General features: G+C 33.3%; 2 protein-coding genes across 5 annotated transcripts in view; one reads left to right on the top strand and one right to left on the bottom strand.

The window, feature by feature from the left end:
• LOC127877421 (N-alpha-acetyltransferase 35, NatC auxiliary subunit-like) overlaps window positions 1–9,676 on the bottom strand; it is a 30,283-nt gene extending 20,607 nt beyond the window's left edge. The window contains exons 1-7 of the mRNA XM_052423291.1: window positions 9,503–9,676; window positions 6,844–6,969; window positions 5,335–5,449; window positions 3,348–3,422; window positions 2,009–2,176; window positions 1,276–1,386; window positions 30–77 (exon numbers count right to left, since the gene is read on the bottom strand). Coding sequence (XP_052279251.1) covers window positions 30–77; window positions 1,276–1,386; window positions 2,009–2,176; window positions 3,348–3,422; window positions 5,335–5,449; window positions 6,844–6,969; window positions 9,503–9,549 — 690 coding nt within the window. The 5' untranslated portion in view covers window positions 9,550–9,676. The remainder of the gene's footprint in view (window positions 1–29; window positions 78–1,275; window positions 1,387–2,008; window positions 2,177–3,347; window positions 3,423–5,334; window positions 5,450–6,843; window positions 6,970–9,502) is intronic.
• Window positions 9,636–22,419, top strand: part of LOC127877420 (tyrosine-protein kinase JAK2-like) — a 41,762-nt gene continuing 28,978 nt past the window's right edge. For 2 of the 4 annotated variants that reach the window (XR_008048432.1, XM_052423287.1), the window contains exons 1-6: window positions 9,739–9,878; window positions 11,164–12,087; window positions 12,732–12,836; window positions 13,950–14,227; window positions 18,773–18,920; window positions 20,948–21,092. Coding sequence is in view for 3 of the 4 variants with exons in the window: in XM_052423287.1 (XP_052279247.1) it covers window positions 11,233–12,087; window positions 12,732–12,836; window positions 13,950–14,227; window positions 18,773–18,920; window positions 20,948–21,092 (1,531 nt within the window). In the remaining variant the exon portion in view is untranslated. Of the gene's footprint in view, window positions 9,879–11,163; window positions 12,088–12,731; window positions 12,837–13,949; window positions 14,228–18,772; window positions 18,921–20,947; window positions 21,093–22,419 lie in introns of all 4 variants that reach the window. The other 2 variants (XM_052423288.1, XM_052423290.1) reach the window with 2 other exon arrangements.

Here is a 22,419-nt window from a genome sequence, read left to right on the forward strand (position 1 = left end):
TGAATGACAAAAAAAATCTAAAACCATACCTCAATGGTTGACTCTGCGTTTCCTTCCTGGACCTGCCCTTTCAAATGCTAAAAAACACAAGTTTTTTAAGCTAAATGCAAAAAGATTTTTGTTTTAGCTGGTATCATTAACACTTAGTGTTACATCCTTAACAAATATATCATCTGTTCAGACTAATAACAAAAAAAACTATTGTCAAGCAATATAAGTCCCCTACCGGCTCCACCATTGTCAGAAATTCCAGATTTTTTTTATATATATTTGTTGCCATAGCAATCAGAATTTTTTTATTTAGGAACAAAATGAAATGACGTGCATAATGTCCATATTGCCATCTATCCACGTTTCAAGTTTCATGAAAAATATTAAGAACTTTAAAAGTTATTGCAGGATCCAGAAAACCACCATTTTCAGCAGTATTTATAGTCTATTTGTTGCCATAGCAACCAGAATTTTTGACGTCGGAACGAAATGAAATGACGTGCATAATGTCCATATTGCCATCTATCCATGTTTCAAGTTACATGAAGAAATATTAAGAACTTTAAAAATTATCGCAGGATCCAGAAAACCACCATTTTCAGCAGTATGTCTAGTCTATTTGTTGCCATAGCAACCAGAATTTTTTACGTCGGAGCAAAATGAAATGACGTGCATAATGTCCATATTGCCATCTATCCATGTTTTAAGTTTCATGAAAAAATATTAAGAACTTTAAAAGTAATCGCAGGATCCAGGAAAACCACCATTTTTAGCAGTATTTCTAGTCTATTTGTTGCCATAGCAAACAGAATTTTTGACGTAGGAACGAAATGAAATGACGTGCATAATGTCCATATTGTCATCTATCCATGTTCCAAGTTTCATGAAAAAATAAAGTTATCGCAGGATCCAGAAAAGTATGACGGACGGACGGACAGAGACAAAACCATAAGTCCCCTCCAGTGAAACCGGTAGGGGACTAAAATTAAATATTTTACTTCCAGACCAATATTTGGTCAAAAACGAATTATTTTCCTGAAACTTTTATTTGATTTTGTGATTGAGAGCACCCTAAACAAATTCCACAAAAATAAGAGTCCCAAAAATAATATTGGTTTTTAAAGTAAACAGACCAAATTAGCAGCTGATGCCAAAGCAACCTTCCCTGAGTGCTCTGTTGCCATAGCAACCTACTCTGAGTGATCTGTTGCCATAGCAACCTACCATGAGTGTTATGTTGCCATAGCAACATACCCTGAGTGCTCTGTTGCCATAGCAACCTACCCTGAGTGCTCTGTTGAGATCCTCCTCTACCTCCTTCATCGTACTGATCACCTTGACATCTGTCAAGTCTCCCCCCATCTTGAACCCATATGTCAACGGCTGAAAATCCTCCTGTAATACACAAACCATTATAGAAATGTGTAAACATGGCTGGAAATCAGAAATACACACACGATGATAGAAATGTGTAAACATAGCTAGAAATCAGAAATACACAAACCATGATAGAAATGTGTAAACATGGCTGAAATCAGAAATACACACACCATGATAGAAATGTGTAAAAATGGCTCGAAATCAGAAATACACACACCATGATAGAAATGTGTAAACATGGCTGGAAAACAAAAATACACACACCATGATAGAAATGTGTAAACATGGCTGGAAACCAGAAATACACACACCATGATAGAAATGTGTAAACATGGCTTGAAATCAGAAATACACACACCATGATAGAAATGTGTTAACATGGCTGGAAATCAGAAAAAAACACACCATGATAGAAATGTGTAAATATGGCAGGAAATCTGCCTAAAATTCACACATAATGGACGAAAAGTAAAATCTCAAATACACAGAAATACAGGTTACAATGGGCTGAAAGTTTTTTTTTAAATGTTGATTCTCACTTAAATAATTGAATTACATGCACAGGAAATAAGGTCCTTTATTTCATTTGTATCAGAAATACACATTTTGATTCATTGGTTGATAGTTATTGGCTAACCTCTTCATAAACACCGGCCTTATTTATCCGGTCTCGAAGAAGGTCCACAATCTTGAGCTTACACAGGCAGAATGTGCGCAGTGGCTTGTCTTCAACCTTGTGAGGGTCGTGCAGGTACAGGTTCGTAAACACTGTCTGAGCCAGAGAATGACCCTCTAACCAGGTCACCTGAGCAAGCAGACTAATCAGTGATTGAACAAAATAATTTTACTTTAAATATCTTTTTTTAAATTTGATCTATTAATCTGCAGGGCTTACTTTGCTATTTGTTAAATTGGCTATAAGCTACACATTGACTACATTGGCTAAAGAATCTTTATTTCATATTTTACCTACAAATACCTATGAATTAGCCAAATATATAGAGGATATTTGTTGTATTTGGTGGAATATAGATATTAATTCATGAGTGATCATAGAAAAAATATTTGTTCTATGATCACGAGTGAATTAAAATCGATATTCCAACGAATCCAACAAATGGCATTCTGGAAATCTAATTCCCTGTTCGGAGACCCAAAATATCATTATGTGTATGTTTAAGGGAAGCTTACACCTATGTTGTTATAAACATTCAATGCAAAGTAGTAGCCCTCAGTAAAACTGGGGTTCACAATATGGAAACCAAACATATCCAAAAATAGTTCTGGTAAAACAATAAAAATTATTGATTGCAGTTATTTTTTACTGTTTGAAACAGTAAATTATCAGTTTTAATTCACTGATATTTCTCTATAAACCACCCACAGCATAAAATAAAGAGGAATATAGACGAAGCAAGAAAAATATGGTTCAACATTTTCAGCAAAGAACAAGACCTGTGTGTGTGAAACACAATGCACCTATCTGTGCTTTGAAGCTGCACTTCAGCTTTTTTAGAGAAATCAGTAAGTCCAAGGCCAATAACTTCGCCAAAAATCAATAGACTGGAATCAAACTTACACTTCATCTATAAGTCGTGTAGGTAGACACATATCAAAAATCAGCTAAATATCTTTAAGCGTTTCATATAACCCCTTTGGAAACGGTTATTATAGAGACAATTTTTAAGTCCATGGCCCATAACTTCACCAAAAATCTATGGACCAAAACAAAACTCACACTTCATCTGCAAGTCATGTAAGTAGACTCACATACCAAAAATCAGCTTAATATATGAAAGCGTTGCTTAAAAAACCTCCGGAAAACAGTTATTATAGAGAAAAAGTCCAAGGCCAATAACTTCGCCAAAATAAAAAAAAGTCAAATCTTAAATGAAATTTGTAATAATTTGTTTTAGGGTTGTCTTTGAGTCAATAACCTAGGATCATATAAGCACAATTAAGATATTTAAACTTACCATACATGACAGGGAAGAATCCATAATCCCAATCAGCTCAGGGTATGTTAGTCCTGTCACTTTCACCAAGCCAGTCTAGAAAGGTTATGAATGACAAATTAGTGAAAGCATTACATTAACCATGTCGAGCTCAGAAGCAAAGTGAAAATGCCTTCATGTATATGCATCAGTCTTTTCTTAATAGATTTAAGTTTAAAAGGGTTCAACCTAAGATTTGTATGAGCAGCAAAAAGCATTAAACCTAAACAGACTGCAAGTTACTTGCTGTTTGCTGCTCATAACAATAATAGGTCAATTATGAAAAGTTTGTAATTTAACAGGGCTCGACATTAAAGGTAGTCCGACTGTCCGGGACAACCAAATTGTTAGTCCGGACAAGTAAATAAAGAAATTTGCTAGTCCGACAGGACAAGTGGTCATTATAATTGTATAACTTAGAAAAAATGCCTTTAAAGCCATTATTTCTGTTGAGATATCACTCAACTTTTCCGAGTATATATTGTATACGTTTAATCGTCGAAGCCCGAGATATTCCGATAGTTCCATGTCATACATTGTACATGTACTATACTGAACTGTTCACAAGGGAAGCAACCCTTAACATTTTTTTCTTTGCCAAGATAACAAGAATATTCTCCCTTGTAAAGAATATGCATTTTACGACACTGGTACACACCGATCTTACAGACAATTAACGTAGTGACGTCCTCCCTATGTATAGAATCAATGATTTTTTTTTAAATATCAGTTAAGTACTGTTCATGTACATCACTTTTAAAATTTTCTGTTTGATGTTGGCAACACACAAGTTTTTGTCAGGTATTAAAAATTAATAATCTTGAGTTTTCCTGTTATTCTAGTCAGTTCTTTTTGTATTGAAATTGCCTACAATTATGTTTACATGTAATTTGAACTATTCAAGTCTTTATGATTTGAGCATTTTGTATTATTCCATTATTTTGCAAAGTACTGAGCAGAATAAAGATATAATGGTTAGGACAAGTTGCTTTTTGGTCAGGACAAGTGAAATTATGGTTTACTTGTCCGACTGGACAAGTGGCTTCAAAAGTTAATGTCGAGCCCTGTTTAATTAGATTTTTAGAGGCACTACAAATGGACCAAAATGCGTTTCTGGCAGTAAATGGATCAACATTGGAACAGTACAAATAACCAACATATAACATTGTATGGTGCTGAAGAAGGGTAATTTGCTAATGTCTTTAAAGTGTCATTTGATATTTGAAAAGAACAACATAGTACAGCCATTTTATTTCTGTTTTCATAATGTTGTAAAACAGTAAAAAAATAAAACAAGCAATATTGAGATACAACAGGGCCAGGATTTGAAATAAAATCTGACTTCTAGAGTGTTAACAAGGTTTTAATATAGCCATATACATGTACATATACATGCCCCCTGGCAGCCATGTTTTTCAACAAACCGAAACCATGTTCAAACTCGTCCAGGATTTCATGGGGACACATGTTCTGACCAATTTCAATGAAGATTGGAAAATAAATTTGGCCTCTAGAGTGTTAACAAAGTAAATGTTGATGACGGAAGCGACACAACGGACAAAAGGCAATCACAAAAGCTCACAATGAGCACGTTGTGCTAAGGTGAGCTAAAAACAAATTATGTCCAAAAAACAACAATAAAATTTGACAGCTTAATTCTTAAGGTAAACACTGGGACAATTTAATTATGTACAAATGTAGTGATTGAAATAACCACAAGCATGTAAGGCCTGGGCTGGTAAAAGTTGACTGAGACTTGCTAAGATTGTTAGAATCCCATAGTAAAGTCAAGTGAAATTTGCTTTCTCTCAAGAAATACGTTTATGTGTCTGGCTTGCCTTGCAAAACTTCTAATCACGCATTATCTCACAAAAGAAGTGTGCAAGTGGTTGGTTACAAATTTCGTTCAACCAAGAATACAATAAAATAATTCTGACTTGCTTGGCCACACTTCAGATCTCGTACGTACATCCACAGAGGTATGAAGATCTAGCACAGGTCTCTTGGTCTGATTGCACATCATGCCTGCATCCATTTTCTCATCCATCATCTCAATTGCAGACATCGCCTCAAACAGGCCAAACCTGAATCATAGCCATGCTCAGGTTAACAACACATCTGAATCGCAGACAAAAACTCAAAAAGGCCAAACCTACAGACACGCTTTCTGATGGACCTTGCTGTCTACTGGCACATACAAGATTTGGTTATCAACACATCTCAGGCTGAACCTGAATCACAAACATGCTTTCTGTTAGGCCAGACTGACTTCATTGCAAATTTGGTTAACTAAAAGGATGAGATCACCTCAAAAAGAATGAATCAGAATAACAGCCATGAATTCTGCTGGACCAGGCTGACTAAATTAGGGTGACATGAATCACAGATGCTGATCTGCTTTCTGTTGGACCCAATTTACCATAGTTACTAAACAATGACTTAGTTGACAATGACAAAAATGTCAAAAGCAATAAACATTAACAGGTCTTGTAAATACATTTGAAATAGTTTATTGTGTTTGATGGATTGAACCTAATTTGGTATGAACTATGATCAATTATAACATATCATCAAGTGATGGATACAATTTAGGATTTATAACTTAGCTTGATATAATTCACTATTAAACATTTGTATTACAGTATTTGCAAAGAAAAACATATGGCAATACAACATTGGCACCTTGTTTTTTTGTTCCCTTAATATCACGAACACATGTGTTTGAATAGCTAACATAATTCTGAGTGATATAATTATTGCCCTTACAACAGTAGAAGCAAATACAAAAAATATATTTATTGCTTAATTGATCACTATCCAGTTCAAGCTTGCCTTTACAAAAGGTTATGTTTAATAGCCTTACACATCTAAAATAGGACATTTATGATTTTTTGGCCGCATAGAAACAAGAAATCTTATATTAATGGCTTCTTTTCATAATCATATAAGTATTTGTAAAGAGGCTAACTAAGTGTGACAATTACTTGAAGGAAAGTTAGAATGATACAGTTTAAACAAACTCCTGCGAATCTGTATTTTAAATGATTATGTCAAAGCATTTGAAAATGAATTATGAAAATAAAGTGTTTTTTTAAACTGCAAACACCCTATATAATGATCAACAATGTTATTCAATAATTATATTTAAAAGTATACACGTCCGATAATTTACAGTTATGCTGCTTATTTTTAATCACAGAAACAAAATGTTTGCTCTTGAATGGCGAGGAACAATTTTCATAAGGTCATGGTATATGCCAATATTTAAGTTTAACAATAAAATTAAATCAAACTGTTTCAAAGCAGTCAAATGTGATGGTAAAAGCATTTTTAAACCTCTGGAATTATTAACATTTTATTTCATTATGTTCATTTAGTGATTTACCCTTTTTTTTTGAGAGAGCACGAACCTTTTGGTAAAATTACCTTCTCCTATTGAAAACATATTACTCTATCAATTATTGTACAATTTACATACGTTGAATCATGCAATAACTCTCCCAGTTCCAAATCTTTACAAGCCTCAACGAACACATCTGTTATGCATTCCCAGTTGTATTTTGGAATGTACAAGGCTGTTTTGTCATCTCTGGAGCAGTCTTTGCTAAAATTAGAAACAAGTATTAATTCAACATAGAAAATGCATATCTTTGTATACGAATTATACATTTCCGTGGTAAAAATCATTTCTTAATTAGGCTCAAATGGTCATTGTCCGCGTATATACTTAAAACTACTCCAGGTACTGACTACTCTTACGTATACAACGATGTACCCTGGGAAAAAAACAGACTGTACCTTAGTTTTATGTCCCCTCAAAATCTGATGTTGTAAAACATTATGGAACAAAATCCTTTTTGAACAAAACCTGCCTCAATTTTTTTTTTAGTATGAATTTCAATATTAAATTTAGAATATGAGAAATTACAATTGAATATGAACATATTTCATTTGAAAAAATGAGCCCAATTTAGAGTTAGTATTTCTGGGTACATTTAAGCACTAGTATATTTTCAATACCAGAGGTATTTTTTAGTATACTTAAGAGTAACCTAGGTACTTTTAAGTAGTACCCGAGCCAACAATCTGAATCACCAATCCATAAGAGTGTCACTCGGGAGACCAGGGCCGTACCCAGGATTTTTTTACTGGGGGGCCCAACAGGGGAAGGGTCCCCCCTCCCTATATATATACTTTTTTTAATTTGGCACTTTGCAAGGTGAATTTTCATGCTTATAAAAAACTTGTTTTGTGTGATATGAATTAATGGAATATGAGTAAATCAGCACATTTCGGAAGTCTTAAGCTTTAAACATTGGTGTGAATTCACAACAATATTAAAAGCTTTAGATTTCCGAAACTTACAGGTTTAAAATGACGATTATCCACAACAACTCTCGTATTGCTTCCACCATTTTTTTCACAAATCAATAACGTCAAAGGTTTTTTTAAATCTGATATTTTGGGAAAGACCTTGCCATTTTTGAGGAAAAAAATTGCGCGAAACGCCTAATTTTTGGGGGAAATAATGAAAGTCTTAAATAATCAATTTAACATATTTTACTGTTTTCAAACAAATTCAAGGAAAGATATAATTTAATAATACAATATTTTTCTACACTGGATCAGATTAACTTATATAATGAGATCGATTTGTTGTTTCAATTTTCATTTTTTTACCAATGAGCCATTAATAGGTTGATATTACTCAATTCTCGGTACTCAATTATTTTAAATACTGAATTCTGCCAAATTCTTATCTGTTGCTCGGCATATTTATGAATCTGTTTTTCTTTTAAACAAACATGTTAACTATCTCATCGTAGTCTTTTTCAGTGATTTCCTTTCAAAAATTATAAATACTCAGTTTTAATACCTTTGTCAGTGTTTTTGTTCCGGTTCAAATTTAGGGCCCTATTCTCAATGTAAAAAGTATATACATGTATTGGGACCTAAACATTCCCAATAAAAGGTTTCAAAAAAAACAATTAAACTTTTAGAAGGGAAAAATATGTCTAGGGCCTTCTCAAAGAAGGAAAAAAAACTTGTGTAGGCAATAATCAGACAATAGTCTACGAACTCCTGTAGCAGTTGCTTCCATTCGCTGCACGTATCAAAATACATGTTACATCAACCATTGATAGATGAAGCATTCATGATCACAATGGGGGACTGATCGGGGATGTGTGTACAAGGGGATAAGAAAACATTGCCTAGAGGGTTATCTCGATTGGCGAGCGTTAATCCCCTTGTTTATCAGGGATAATAAAACAAAGCTGCTCTTTTGTTTTGAGCGAAAGTGTACTGTGGGCCCTTGCACGAGAAAAAAAATTGCAGTGGGCCAATTATTAAAAAAAATCATAGTTCAACAGACAGCTGGGGGGGCCCGGGCCCCTGGGCTGGAGACCCTAGTTCAATCCTCCATTGCACTCAGGATTTTTCACTTTAATGGTGACTAGGCAAACACAAACTGTGAATATGTACAATCTGTGAATAAATTAGTAAATGGGACTGAGCTTGTCACATGTGTAATGGTTTCATGAAGGGATATGCAGATGCAAGACACACTGTAGCAGGCATGTCTGGACAGATTAAGAGGGGGAGGAGTGTAGTGAAATAAAGTCACCTCGAACATCCTTACTGTTGGGCTAGCTCTTTAGTGACACAGAGCCAGTCTAGTAACATTGACCCAGTTCAATCCCCCCATTGCAGCCCAGAATTTTTCACATTAAACATTTGACAGTTTGAGAGAATATTTTTTTATAATGGTTTTATGAACAAATATAACTTTATGTACTTTTTAAAATATGGCCTGTACAAATACAATTCAGAAAAAATAGCTACATCAAGTCCAAGATTTAAGAATTTTTACAGCAGAAAAACACAAGCGTCATTTATCGATGCAGGTAAGTTCCCTGTCAGAGAATATAGTGGTTTGAGATTTTCTGATGGCTATAACATAACATTTTGCCACTACAATAGGTATCACCTATTATATTCTTATCAGAAGCCACCGTCTATAAGTAAAAAAACATAATTGCGAGTCACCTAACGTCGCGAAAATACATTGCAAATGTTGATTTAAATTAACAATTTAATTTAATCGCTAAAATTTTACTAGTGTATTTATATTAAACCTTTGCTGTACACCATCCTGTACATTTGATGACGATTCTTGAGACATCCGTAGAAATTTAGCCTATAATATTATGCTATTGGTATGTTTGATATTGACACTTATGGGCAAGTAATTTGTGACTGGTCACCAGAGTTGTCGTTCGTGCCAGGCTCTCAAAGATAAAAACGGCCTATTTTATTTTAACTGGTGTTAATCTAAGTGCTCGTTATATATTAGCCATACGTTATTTAACAGGTATTCAATACAAGTATTTGTATAAAGTACATAAATATATATATATATTTGATTAATAATTTACAGTTCACCCGACAATTTACATCATTACTAAAACGAAACAAGATATCGAAAGCGAAACTAGAAAACACAAGAAAGAGGTACACGTGTAGCGTTTGCCCTGTATTTTTGATTTAGTGAAATACATATAAGTTATTATAAACGTGGTATTATAAGTATATATAAAGCAGATGCATGGGATTGATTGTATTTATAAAAAAAATACAAGTAAGAAGTTGTGTTTATATCGAAATACTTTCTAGAAAATGACACATAAAAACTCAAATTTAATTGATTGATTGGTTGATTGATTTATTGATTGATTAATTGATTCCTTGATCGATGTCTTAACGGATGTATCTGACACACTTATCGTGTCGAATAAATCATGAACTTGTCAATACACAAATCATTCAAAGGCCTTAATCAAGGCAGGTTTTTATATCATTGTTTTGTATTTTCTACATTGTTAAACATATATTGATTAATGCTCATATAAATGCAAAATCTTGCTAGTAAATTAGAGAAAAACAAGTTCTAGATTTTCTTCATTTGTCAGACTCTTCATCCTAAAAATTTGAGGTGTCGGCCAATTATTTAAAGGATACTCAATCACATTAATTGGTTTTGTTGAGTCACTTTCGTTTCTTAAATACAAGGTTTTAGAAAAAAAATATTATAACTTCTATTTTGCTAAATGTATAGATGAAGGAGTTTTCTTGCTTTTTTTGAAACGGCCGGAATCTGGTCAAATAAGGAATGTATTCGACCAAAGTGGTTGTTTTTTTAACAACAATATTGTAACATTCATTATTTTGCATTTGCAAAACATTTGTTTTAAAGTTGATTGAATAGTTTACACCAATCCAATTACTTTATACATTCTAATGTGACATGTTAGTTTGTACTTGAAATCTGAAAAAAGCTTGATTTGAACATATAAACACTCAGAGAAAGACACTGTTTCGAATAATTAACGATATGAAAAAATCGCATTTGGGATTGGGTCTGTTTGCTCTGAGATAGCATGAGTGTCCGTGTTATGGCTTTAAATAAAGAGCTGAACAAAATGTGATCATCTTGTACACGACAGACCCTTTCTTTTGGCACCTTTAAAGCAATAGAAATCAGTACGAACTGATAAAACATCACATTTGTTGATGGTTTGTAATTTATTGGCAAAATGTCTGTTAAAGCATCATTCTTTCATTCAGTTTGATAATTCAATAATGAATTGTATATTGTGGTATATTTAAGGCTAAAGAAATAGAATGTTAAATTACCACATACTGTTACAATTAATTTGAGAAAGTTTATCCATTGATATTAATTAACTGCATACACAATTGAAACATTAAATATTATTCTTAAGAATCGTTGTTATAGAGAGTTTGGCAGCCTATTAATCGGTCAATCATGTTGCGAAAAAGAAACAAGTAGAAGAACTATGATCCCATGGATAGCGGCTCAGGTTCCTCATTTACCAGCATGAGTTTTCAAGTGAGTGTGTATGGGCCTGATAGGGAATGCATGAAGATTGATGTCAACACTTCTGACACATATGAAGAAGTATGTGAAGCAGTTGCGGAAAGGTTAGACATTCCACCTGTTATGTTTAACTGCAGTGGACTGTGTGTCTTGGATGGGGAACAGAAACGATTCCTTTGGTTGCCTCCAACTAAAAATGACATTCATTCACGCAACGATGTGTATTTTCGAATAAGATTCCTTCCACATGAAGCTTATATTGATGTTTTGGAAAGAAAATATTCACCATGCTTTCAGTATTTGTTCTATCAGGTAAAATGGGATTTTTTGCATGAATGTTTGAGTTATTACAGAGATCACAAAAAAGCAAGTGAAGCCAGAGGGGCAGGTACTTTTTTGTTGGCGACGAGTGTCAGAATCTGGGCAAAGGAAAACAATCAAGAAGAAAACTGCAAAGAGTTCTTAGAACAGTATGATCTAAAAATGTTTTTACCTAAATGTGTTCTGAAAAGTTTTTTTGATAGAATAATGGTAAAGTCTCCCCTCATAGAAAAGGCAAATGAGTTGCTAAAAGACAAACAGTTACACCCTGCAGAAACCTTCAAGAAGTATTTTGTTAAAGACATTATATCAAAAAGTAACAAGTTCTACAGTATAGAAGAATACAGATGCTGGAAATTGAATTTTGAATACAAGGAAGTGAAAGAAAATGACACATCTGGAAAACCCCAAACACCCCAGCTTCAAAACTCAGAAAAAGAAGAGGTTCTACTGAAAACAGAGTTTAAAGGATTTAATTCGCAGATTACTTTTGCGACTAAGGTAATTTTTTAGTTCACTGTTGTTTGTCCAATTCACTGGATTTTAATAAATTTCTATATCAACTTTTACAGTTAATTACGATTGATTTTTTGTTATCCTATTTATTTTTGTTAGACTTACAAATTTTGTGTTTACAGAAAAATATTATTTTGAAAACTTTCGCAAAACATACATGTAGTTCCTGCATTTACAATATAATCTGCATGTATTTACAATATTAGTATGGAAATCACCTATACTTGCATGATAACTCGTGAAAAATCTGTCTGATGACATTTTTCATGTAAGTGCAATCATGATTTTCATCATAAAAATCACTGAAGTATAGAAGATGATGTTTGGGATGGCTGGGGACATACTTCCTGACACATAACTGTAAATGTAACTTACCTGTTTGGGATGCTTTTAGATGTTCAGCAATAGCTTTATAGATGAGATTAATTCACAGTAAAACGTGTGTTACGGTTTTCGGAAATGGCTGTTTGTTAAAAAAAACTTAGTTTACAATTTATCTCCTTTTTTAAAGTAACAGAAAACATTGAAACTTAGGTGAATTCTAAATTGGTGTCTGAAAACATATGCAAATTGCGTAGTATCTGAAATCGTGAAATAAATAAGGCGTATGTATATGTTCTGTATTTCAGATTCCATGCAGGATAGAGACAGTACTTAAAGTAGAGTATGACATATTGGACTTGGAGGGTATTGCATGGCACAAAGTCACAATTTTAGCCCAGGGTGTTCAAGAGGTAATTCATTTTGTATCTAGTATATCATGAATAGTGAAGCTGCACAAATTTGACAATTAACAATAGGATATTGAAGGCAGTTTTAATTGGGGCATATTTCTGTATTAATCCTTAACTGCAGTTCAAATTATATGCGATTCAAAAGTGTTAATGACTCACCAACAGCAGGGCAAATTTGAACATTAGTCTGTATAACACGTCATCTGCAGTTTTAATCGGGACATTCTTCTCTAAAACTCACCAGCTGTAAAACAAATTGGCCATTATGCTTTATATTAACTCACCAGCTGGAGGGCAAAATGGGTAATACCCTTAATAGCTCACCAGCTGTAGGGGGCATTGGGACTTAAATTATTGTACGTGTGTACTTTGTGTTTCGAACTTGTCACTCAGTCTTCTGGAAACATGAAGCTTTTTACTTATAGGTATGTTGTTCGTACTTTGTAGAAGTGCAAGATGATATTATTGTTTGCGTTGTTATTTTCTTTGAAGAGTTATATGCAATGGAACTAAGGCAATTTTGGATACTCACGTGATTGCACATGTGTACCGTGTGTCACAAACAGTTTTCTGTTTATTAAAACAGACCTTTTTTAGGGTGCTGTGTATACTATGTAGAAGTGCAAAAGGGTATGTTTGTGTTACACTTTTTGTTACAGAGTTGTGTGCCCTTGAACTAAGGATATTTACTCAATTAATTAATGTGAAGCTTTTTGTCACTCAGTGCAAGATCCATTTGAATTAACGAACCACAAAATTTTGAGATACATTTTACTAAGTCACGTGTGTGCACCTGCTTTAAATGAGGGATTACGGAGATATTCATAGTTGGTAATTTTACAGAATTAAATAGGGACTATGTTAAGACAGTGTTTATTGTCAATAGACTTGATTACAAATTGAAGAAATACATTTCTATATATATTTAGTATGATATAGAATTTTTAGTTGTGATAGTTCTATAGAAGCTCTGTTTTTACGGTAAGTTGAAAGACAGTACATTATAGTACACTGTCTATTATTGTGTTATAATTGTCCTATCATTTTTAGAACTACACTATTAAAATACAGAAGTTCGTAACTAACATAGTGTTGTTGTTTGTTTTTTTCTAGGAACTGTTCTTCCAAGACAAGCTGGAGATGTATTCATTCCTGACAGCTGTTGAGAAGTGCTACTGTCTATTTGTTGACTTCTATGGAAATATATGTCATAGTGTACGCTCACCGACAACTTCTGATGTTCGCTCACCGACCACCTCTGATGTACGCTCACCGACAACCTCTGGTGTACGCTCACAGACAACATCTGATGTACGCTCACCGACAACCTCTGATGTACGCTCACCAGCAACTTTAAAGTTATACCGACTGAGAGTGCATGGGCCTGTTTCGTATGTATAAATGCGGCATACCCGTTTATGATTTCAATCTGTTTGGAAACATAGAATCTGAAATTTAACAATATCATAACAGTAACAAATAAGATTGACTTGTTCGATGATTGAACACGTTTTGAACTAAGTTAACATTTCAGAATGACAAATGGCTTAAATACTGCTTGGTTTGTGCGGTCATTCAGATTGGTTTCTAGTTGATTGGTCAGTACTTTAAATGATGAGAATTTGGATCATTAAAGCTTGCATGGACACCTAGCTTTTGATTGTCTTGGGGACCAATTTTTAATCAATGTCAAGGTTTCAGTGACTTATAATTAGGGATGTGAAAAATGCTCAAAAAGCGGCAGAATATTTAAATCCGAAATTCTGATACAAATATTTGATTTTTATTTAAAAAACAAATTCCAAGTATTAAGTCGCATGTTTGTTTTAGTGCGGATGTCCTTAGTGGTTTTATCTGTAAATTTGCCACGATATTAAAGTGAGATTATACGATTTCTTATATGTTTTAAATTGTAATATATTGAGAAAATATGTTACATTAACACAAAATAGGTAAGAAAAATTAAACATTGAAGACGAATTTCATAAAATGCAGCAAAGACTAATAAGCGCCCCGAGCCGATTGTGACGAAGATATTTCGTACATATTTTCCTACAATAACCAAAGCATTCGTCTTTTTAGTAAGCGTTTGTGTGTCGTATGAATAGATATCGTGGCAGGAATTTAAAATGAACCGTTAAACTAAATTTAGATTCACACCGTACATGCATGATTTACATGCTGGCGAATTCGACTGTACAGCTTTTTCGATTTCAGAATTAAATATCTGGCTTATTTCGCATTTTTCGACACAGGTTCTTCTTAACTTTTATTTTAATTTATATTAAACTACATCTTTTATCAGTTTTTCACCCATTTTATTTAAATAAATAAATATTTGACAAAATCGTATAATCTCGCTTTAATACATCGTGTTTAATCTTTTGTCCAACATTATTGACATGTTATTCACAATTCTGCATCTGAAAACAGACGCAACCAAACTTGCGATACCTTAATTAAAATGGCCAATAATTACTTTATCCATTTTTTAAATCCATGATTATCTAATCAGAATTTAGTTACTCAAATATTATCCTTAAAGCGGGTATATACGATTTAGTCAAATATTTATGAATTTATATAAACTGTGTACAAAAACTTATTATATATATATTTCAATATAAATGAAAATAAAAGTTAAGAAGAACATGTGTCGAAAAATGCGAAATAAGCCAGATATTTAATTCTGAAATTGAAAACGGCTGTACAGCCGAATTCGCCAGCATGTATACCATACATGTACGATGTGCATCTAAACTTAGTTTAACGGTTTATTTGAAATTCTGCAACGATATCTATTCATACGACACACGAACACTATCTTCGATCCTAATACAAAGACGAATGCTTCGGTTATTGTAGGAAAATATGTACGTCACTATCGGCTCGGGGCGCTAATTTGTCTTTGCTGCATTTTATGAAATTCGGCTTTAATGTATAATTTTTCTTGCCTATTTTGTGTTATTGTAACATATTTTATCAATATATTACAATTAAACACATATAAACAAATCGTATATACCCGCTTTAAATTTGTTTTCAATAAGTAGCTCTATCAATTTATTTAGACTTAAGAACATTCATTTAAAACTATAACTACATGGTCTTTATAAATCTTAAAAAATTATAAAATTTAGATTCTAACTAATATTAAGGTTAAGCGATACACATCGCCAACTCTTGTATTTGGAATTATTTCACACACACAAGTGATGAGACATACAGACTATATTGACGTATTTATCCAAAATATCTTGTGCCTTATGAAAGTAAAATGTCTTGTGACAAGACAAGAACTATTCTCAATTATCGTTTTTCAAAAAGGATTAATCTGTCAGATACAATTTATGTTGAACTTTTTGGCAATCCGGAACAGAACGTAATTTAGGACATTCTTAAGTTTGAACAATTGAATTTAAGGTTTAAAAGTTTGAACATACATGCATTTCAATAATGTTAAACTAATATTTGAATATCATTTCAGTATTCAGTCCCATCCCTGCTAATAATATAACAAGAGTTTCCACAAAAAAACTTTGCTTTGAGTTGAGTTTGAATGAAGATATTGTTCTGGACTTTTTTTTTCGGCGTAGCTGTTTAACGTCACTTTTGACCTTACCTGACCTTTGTAAGTGTCCAATAAAATTCAATAAAATTTCCCGCGGCTTGACACAAATGAATACGCTTCATTTATTCCATTGGCTGATTTGAGCATACCACCAGAACATTAGAAACATGACCGTGTCTTTGTAACACTGTTTTACTGCGTGTTCACCATGAAACAATTTTATCGCTAATGAAAAGGCTTGATAGATAGAACAGTTTTACACTCAACTCTTGACATCAATACAGTTTGTGCGTGCACCTTTTATTTTCAGAGGATTGCAAGCGCCAGAGCGTTTGTACTTAAAGGCTATGTTCTCATATTTAGTAATTACTTCCATATACCTGTCTGTGTACTAGTATATTTAAGTTCATTAAAGTATCGTTTTTTCCTATCCTGATATTCGTTTTGGCCAAACCATTCAATATTGTTTTCGAAATTGAACATTTAACATGTAAAAGTATAAAGTTTTAACAAGCCGTCGTTCCAGCAGTGGAGGCGTGGCCTCACTTTACTGCATTGTATTCCGACCCGCAAGGTATCAGGGTCAGTTCGCGGCTTATTATATAGACGCTATCGCGTGAACTAGGTGAACTGGAATTTTCTTTAGACCAGAAATATGAAGATATTCAGCGATATAATTGTGGTATGTAAATAGTAGATTCTTAATGTGTTTTCAACAATACCATGATAAATATTATTTTTGATTAATTTAACAAGAATTATTCCACCATATTGACTGATGTATTAAGCATGAGCGCGATACTGTTAATAATCAAATCAAATGGCAATTCCCGACAAACCACTAAAACAGATTTGTTCGAAGAAAGCGCGTATAAATATAAAAAATATGTACGGATACTTCGCGTGTGGCCGGTTGACTTAATGTTTTAATTTCACTTCCATTCTTCTTTTGGTTTTCTGTTTTGTATCTATAGGTTTATGACCAGCAATATGTAATAATGTAAAATAAGCCGCGAAAACTCCGCGTAACATCCCGTACTGCGTATGATGCAGCTAAGAACTGCACAGAAAAAGACATTCGCTGTCTTTGATCTCATTTATTGAACTCTTTACCTTTCACAATCAACGCCGTATAACTTTTTAAAAAGATATTTCTTGTTTCTAGTTGATGGAGGTATTTTGCTAAAAGTTTGTACATAGGTTGCTTTATAAACTCATCGATTGAGACTACTGTTTGGAAGACAATCGATCCTGTCAAAGTTCAGGGTTTTTTCAGCACTGTCTGCGCCTCCGGAAAACGGAGGCACTCCCAAAGCTAACGGACCCGATCCCAAACCGAAATTATAAAAAAAATCACAATTTCCCCAAAAAACACACAAAAAAACTTTTTTTTTAAATGAAGTGTCTTATAACATGTGTGACTAACCAGTGTTTGTTTTGGTAAAAAATATCTGCTATAAGGTTTTGACTGTACAGTTTTTATCTCAGAGATTAACTGTAACTGAAAAACAAAACTGCAGTACTTGAATAAACGTTGAACATGTCCAATATTGCATCTGTTTATATAAAGAAGACAAAATAACAAATAAAACAAATTTATTTGTTAAACCACTGAACTATTTAAGCATGATAAATTCACATTTTTTTCCCAAATGAGCCGTTTCATCGACGCGAAAATTCCCAAAATGGCCAATTTTGTCGATAAAAAATTCCCAATTTGGTAGACTCCTTTTTCCAAAATAGGCAGGAAAACCCCTGAAGTTACTGATACTGAAAAATATTAGATGAGTTTTACCTCAATAATATAAGTTTGGATGGAGGCATTAAGTTGTGTAGGTAGCTTATATGTACAGATCTAGCATGGCATTTTATTTTGTCATGTTTTGTTATGGTCAAGGTCATATTAGTAGAATAGTAAAACTTGATACAATAAGCAACTTGAATTTAAGCTAACATGAAGACAGGATTGCACAGTTTATTACCTAAATTAATTAAGATTAATACTTCACTGGTTGAAAACCTAGTTTAGTAGCTTTTTCACGTTCCTTTATGTGATTATGATCGAAGAATACTGACATTGAGATCTATCTATTACATTAAAAGGTACTTACATACTGTTGCCATAGTTGCAATAATCCAACTCCCAGCTATTGACCGTTCGGGCTGTAAGTGTGTACTTATAAAAGCTAAGAGCATTCAAGAAGAACGAACTGGTACCATTGTACAATTAAAGAAACATGACTATTAAACATGCTTTTTAAGCCATTTAATCATGTATTTGGGGTAAGTGAAACTGTTTCTGCCTAAAACTGGTAACATGAGTTTTTTTAATGAATTTATAGTAATCATTATCTTTTGTTTATAGAAAAGATTTTTTGAAGAAGAAACTGGAGAATTATCCGGATTGTGGGCAGAAGTATGCAATAAGAATGAGCTTGGACAAGTACGGTTCCTATGATGTTTTTTACCTGAAGAATAAAGGAGATAAGCTGTATGGGTGGTCAACTGGCAAGGTATTAAAGGGGCCTTTTCACAGATTTTGGCATATTTTAAAGTTTGTCATTAAATGCTTTATATTGATAAATGTAAACATTGGATCTTAAAAGCTACAGTAAATAAAGGAAAAAAAGTAGCCGGTACCAGGGCTCGAACCAGTGACCCCCGGAGTCCTGGAGTTAGTCTGAAGTAAAAACGCATTAGCCCTCTCGGCTATTCCGCCGGTTAAGTGTTGTATACCTTATATAAGCAATCTCCGTAGTTTCGTAAATTCAAACGACAACAACAGAACTCTCCAAATTATTCAATCGTTTCGCGTTGCAACGCTTTATAATGTTTAGGTTTTCAAATCGTCAAAAGATACATATAATGGCTATATTGGACTATGGTAAATGTTCAGTAATACTGTTACTTCACAAAGATCATAACTAAAACGAAATTTTGCGAATCTAAATAACTTTTTTCAATTATGTCAATTTACCAGACCGTGAAAAAATCCATTTCAATAAAATACATTACAAGAGGACCTATATGACTTCTTTGACCTCATGATATACTTTTTCCAATATATATTAGTTTTGAAAATACTAATGATGAAAATTAGTATTCAAGCTACACAAATGAAGTTATACATACAATTTTTATGCATATTATACTTTTTTAACTTTATATTAATTAAAGAAAAAATTGGAACAATAATTTTAAATTGAAGAATACCAACGGACAAGTTGGAAGAAATATGTCAGTATAACTTATTCTAAATAAAATGCAAGAGCAATTCCAATTTAATTAAAAAAACAGTTTGGTAAAAACATTTAAATTTCCCATTTATTAAAACTCTTTGGTGTATGATTGTTTATTGGCAAATACATGCCGGTGTTTTAAGCAAAACATCTTAGAAGCTTGTACTCATTTATTCACAGAATCTAAGTTGGTCAGAATAAAAAAGAAAATACTTTATCAATTGTACATTTTAATAGTTCGCCCTTGAATATACTGAAATTTATAATTTAACAATCTTTACCTGAAAAAACAACAACAATATTGATGAGAGGCATTTGTGAGCTCATTGTGCAAAGTAGTTTGATTTTGGCCAAGTTATGGGCGTTATGCTAAGATTTTTTTTTCTATAATAACTGTTTTTCGGAGGTGTTTCACTCAACTCTTTCAGATATTGAACTGATTTTTGGTATGTGAGTCTACCAACATGACTTACAGTTAAAGTGTGAGTTTTGTTCGGGTCCATTGTGTTTTGGCGAAGTTATTGGCCTTGGACCTTTTCTATAGAGAATAACTGTTTTACAGAGGATTTTTATGAAACACTCTCAGATACTTAGCTGATTTTTGTTATATGACTCTACCTACATGACTTACTGAAGAAGTGGGAGTTTCTTTGTGGTCCATTGATTTTTTGTGTGAAATAATTGGCCTTTGACTTTAAATAGTTGCAGTGCGGATTCAAAGATTCAAATGCAGGTCTTGTTTGTTTTGGTCGAACACACAAGGTATATAATAGAAAGAAGACACATACAATTCTTTACAAAAAATGTGGACAATTGTGCAATATTATGATCTGTTCTATAGTGTGAGTTATAGATGTGCGTAGTATTTTTTTTAAGTGCTCCATGAAAACAGCTGATAATTGTTTTATCCTAAAAAACTAAACACTTTTACTGGTAAATGTCAAGCAATTTCAGTAATTTTGCATTACTTAAATAAAGAATATTTTGCAATGTGATTTACGTTCAATATTCTAATAATAAATTATATCAACAAATCGAGGTCCAATTAAGACAGTTATACCGAAAACACATTATTGCAAATAGTATCTTGTATTCAGATGCTTCAGAATGTAGTAATGTGAGTGAAATTGGAATTTGTTAATGTTATTTCTTTTTATTTGTGATAAAATTGAAGAATGTTTTTAAATTAGCTTAAGAAAATATATACATATAATTGAAATGCTCGATCATTCAATTGTGTGATGCTACATGCTAGTCAGTACTGATAAGTCATATTTTTTTTAGAGTTGTTTGTTATTTAGGTTCTTCAGACTCCAGATGGCTACACAATCGAAAACTCAAATATTGCAGCTGTGACCGACTTGAAAACATTATTAAAACAATATATCAGCTCTCTAAAATCTATTCCAAGCGACTGCACACGGATTAAACCGCAACAGTTTGAAGGTATTACTATAAAGTGTCGTATATTATATTTAAATTATGCTTGGTTATCAATGCTCATGTATTTACTTGGAATGTCCTTAAATATTATTTATGATGCTATAATTTATAATTCCCCTGATTCCATTTACTCTTTATGCCCCTAAAGGAGGGCACATAGTAATCGCTGTCTGTCCATGGTGGGCTTGTGAATGGGTAGGTTTTTTAGTAGTTTGGGGGGGGGGCGAATTTTTTCATTCAGTTTTGCATAAGGTTTTTACTATAACTTAGGATTTTTGTTCCTTTGCCTAGACGATTTTGTTAGAAAGAACTCACATACTTCTTGGTCAAAGTTTAAGGTCCACAATTCAAAGTCCAAGGTAATAAATGTCAGTTTCTTCTCTGTAGCTTAAACACTCCTGGAAGGATTTTGATTTAACTTGAGATTATTTTTTCCCATGACCAGATGAAATGTCACATACAACTGCGATGCACCTCAGTAAAAGGTCAAGGTCACTATTTAAGGTTCATAAATGCTAATATCTGCTTTGTAACTATAACATGCCTGGGAAATATTACCGTAATATAACTGCGGATAATTATTCCCAATTACCAGACAATATGTCACATACAAACTCCTATGCTTTTTGATGAAAGGTTGAGGTAACAATTCAAGGTCAAAGTTCATAAATCATTTCAGCTCTCAAATGTGTATACGTCTGGAAGGATTTTAACATGATGTAAGATTATTATTGACAATGGTCATGCATTTTCAATGTTAAATTTTCTGCTCTTTTTTATACTTTTAATTTATAGCTCGGCGTTTTCGGAGAAAACCCGAGGTATTGTCATAGCCAGCTCGTCGTGTCGTGTCGTCCGTCGTCCGACGTCCGCCGTCTGACGTCCGCCGTCCGTGTCGTGCTAAAACTTTAACATTGGCTCTAAAATCAAAGTGCTTCCACCTACAACTTTGAAACTTCATATGTAGATGCACCTTGATGAGTTCTACACGCCACACCCAGTTTGGGGTCACTAGGTCAAGGTCACTGTGACCTCTAAAAAAATAATTCTGACAAGCTTTCATTTATTCAAAACTGCACCCGTAGCCGAGCGTGGCATCAGTTATGCGGTGCTCTTGTTTGTTAAAGGGGCTTTTTCACAGATTTTGGCATGTATTGAATTTATATTGGTATATGTTAGCATTGGATCTAAAAAGCTCAAGTAAAAAATAAAGAATAAAATAAAAATAAACTAAAAGTAACCCTGAACAGGGCTCGAACCACTGACCCCTGGAGTCCTGGAGTAAATGTCTCCACTTAGACCACTCGGCCATCCTTGCTTATACAATGAT

This window comes from Dreissena polymorpha, chromosome 4 (genome assembly GCF_020536995.1).
Source record: "Dreissena polymorpha isolate Duluth1 chromosome 4, UMN_Dpol_1.0, whole genome shotgun sequence".
NCBI lineage: Eukaryota > Metazoa > Mollusca > Bivalvia > Myida > Dreissenidae > Dreissena > Dreissena polymorpha.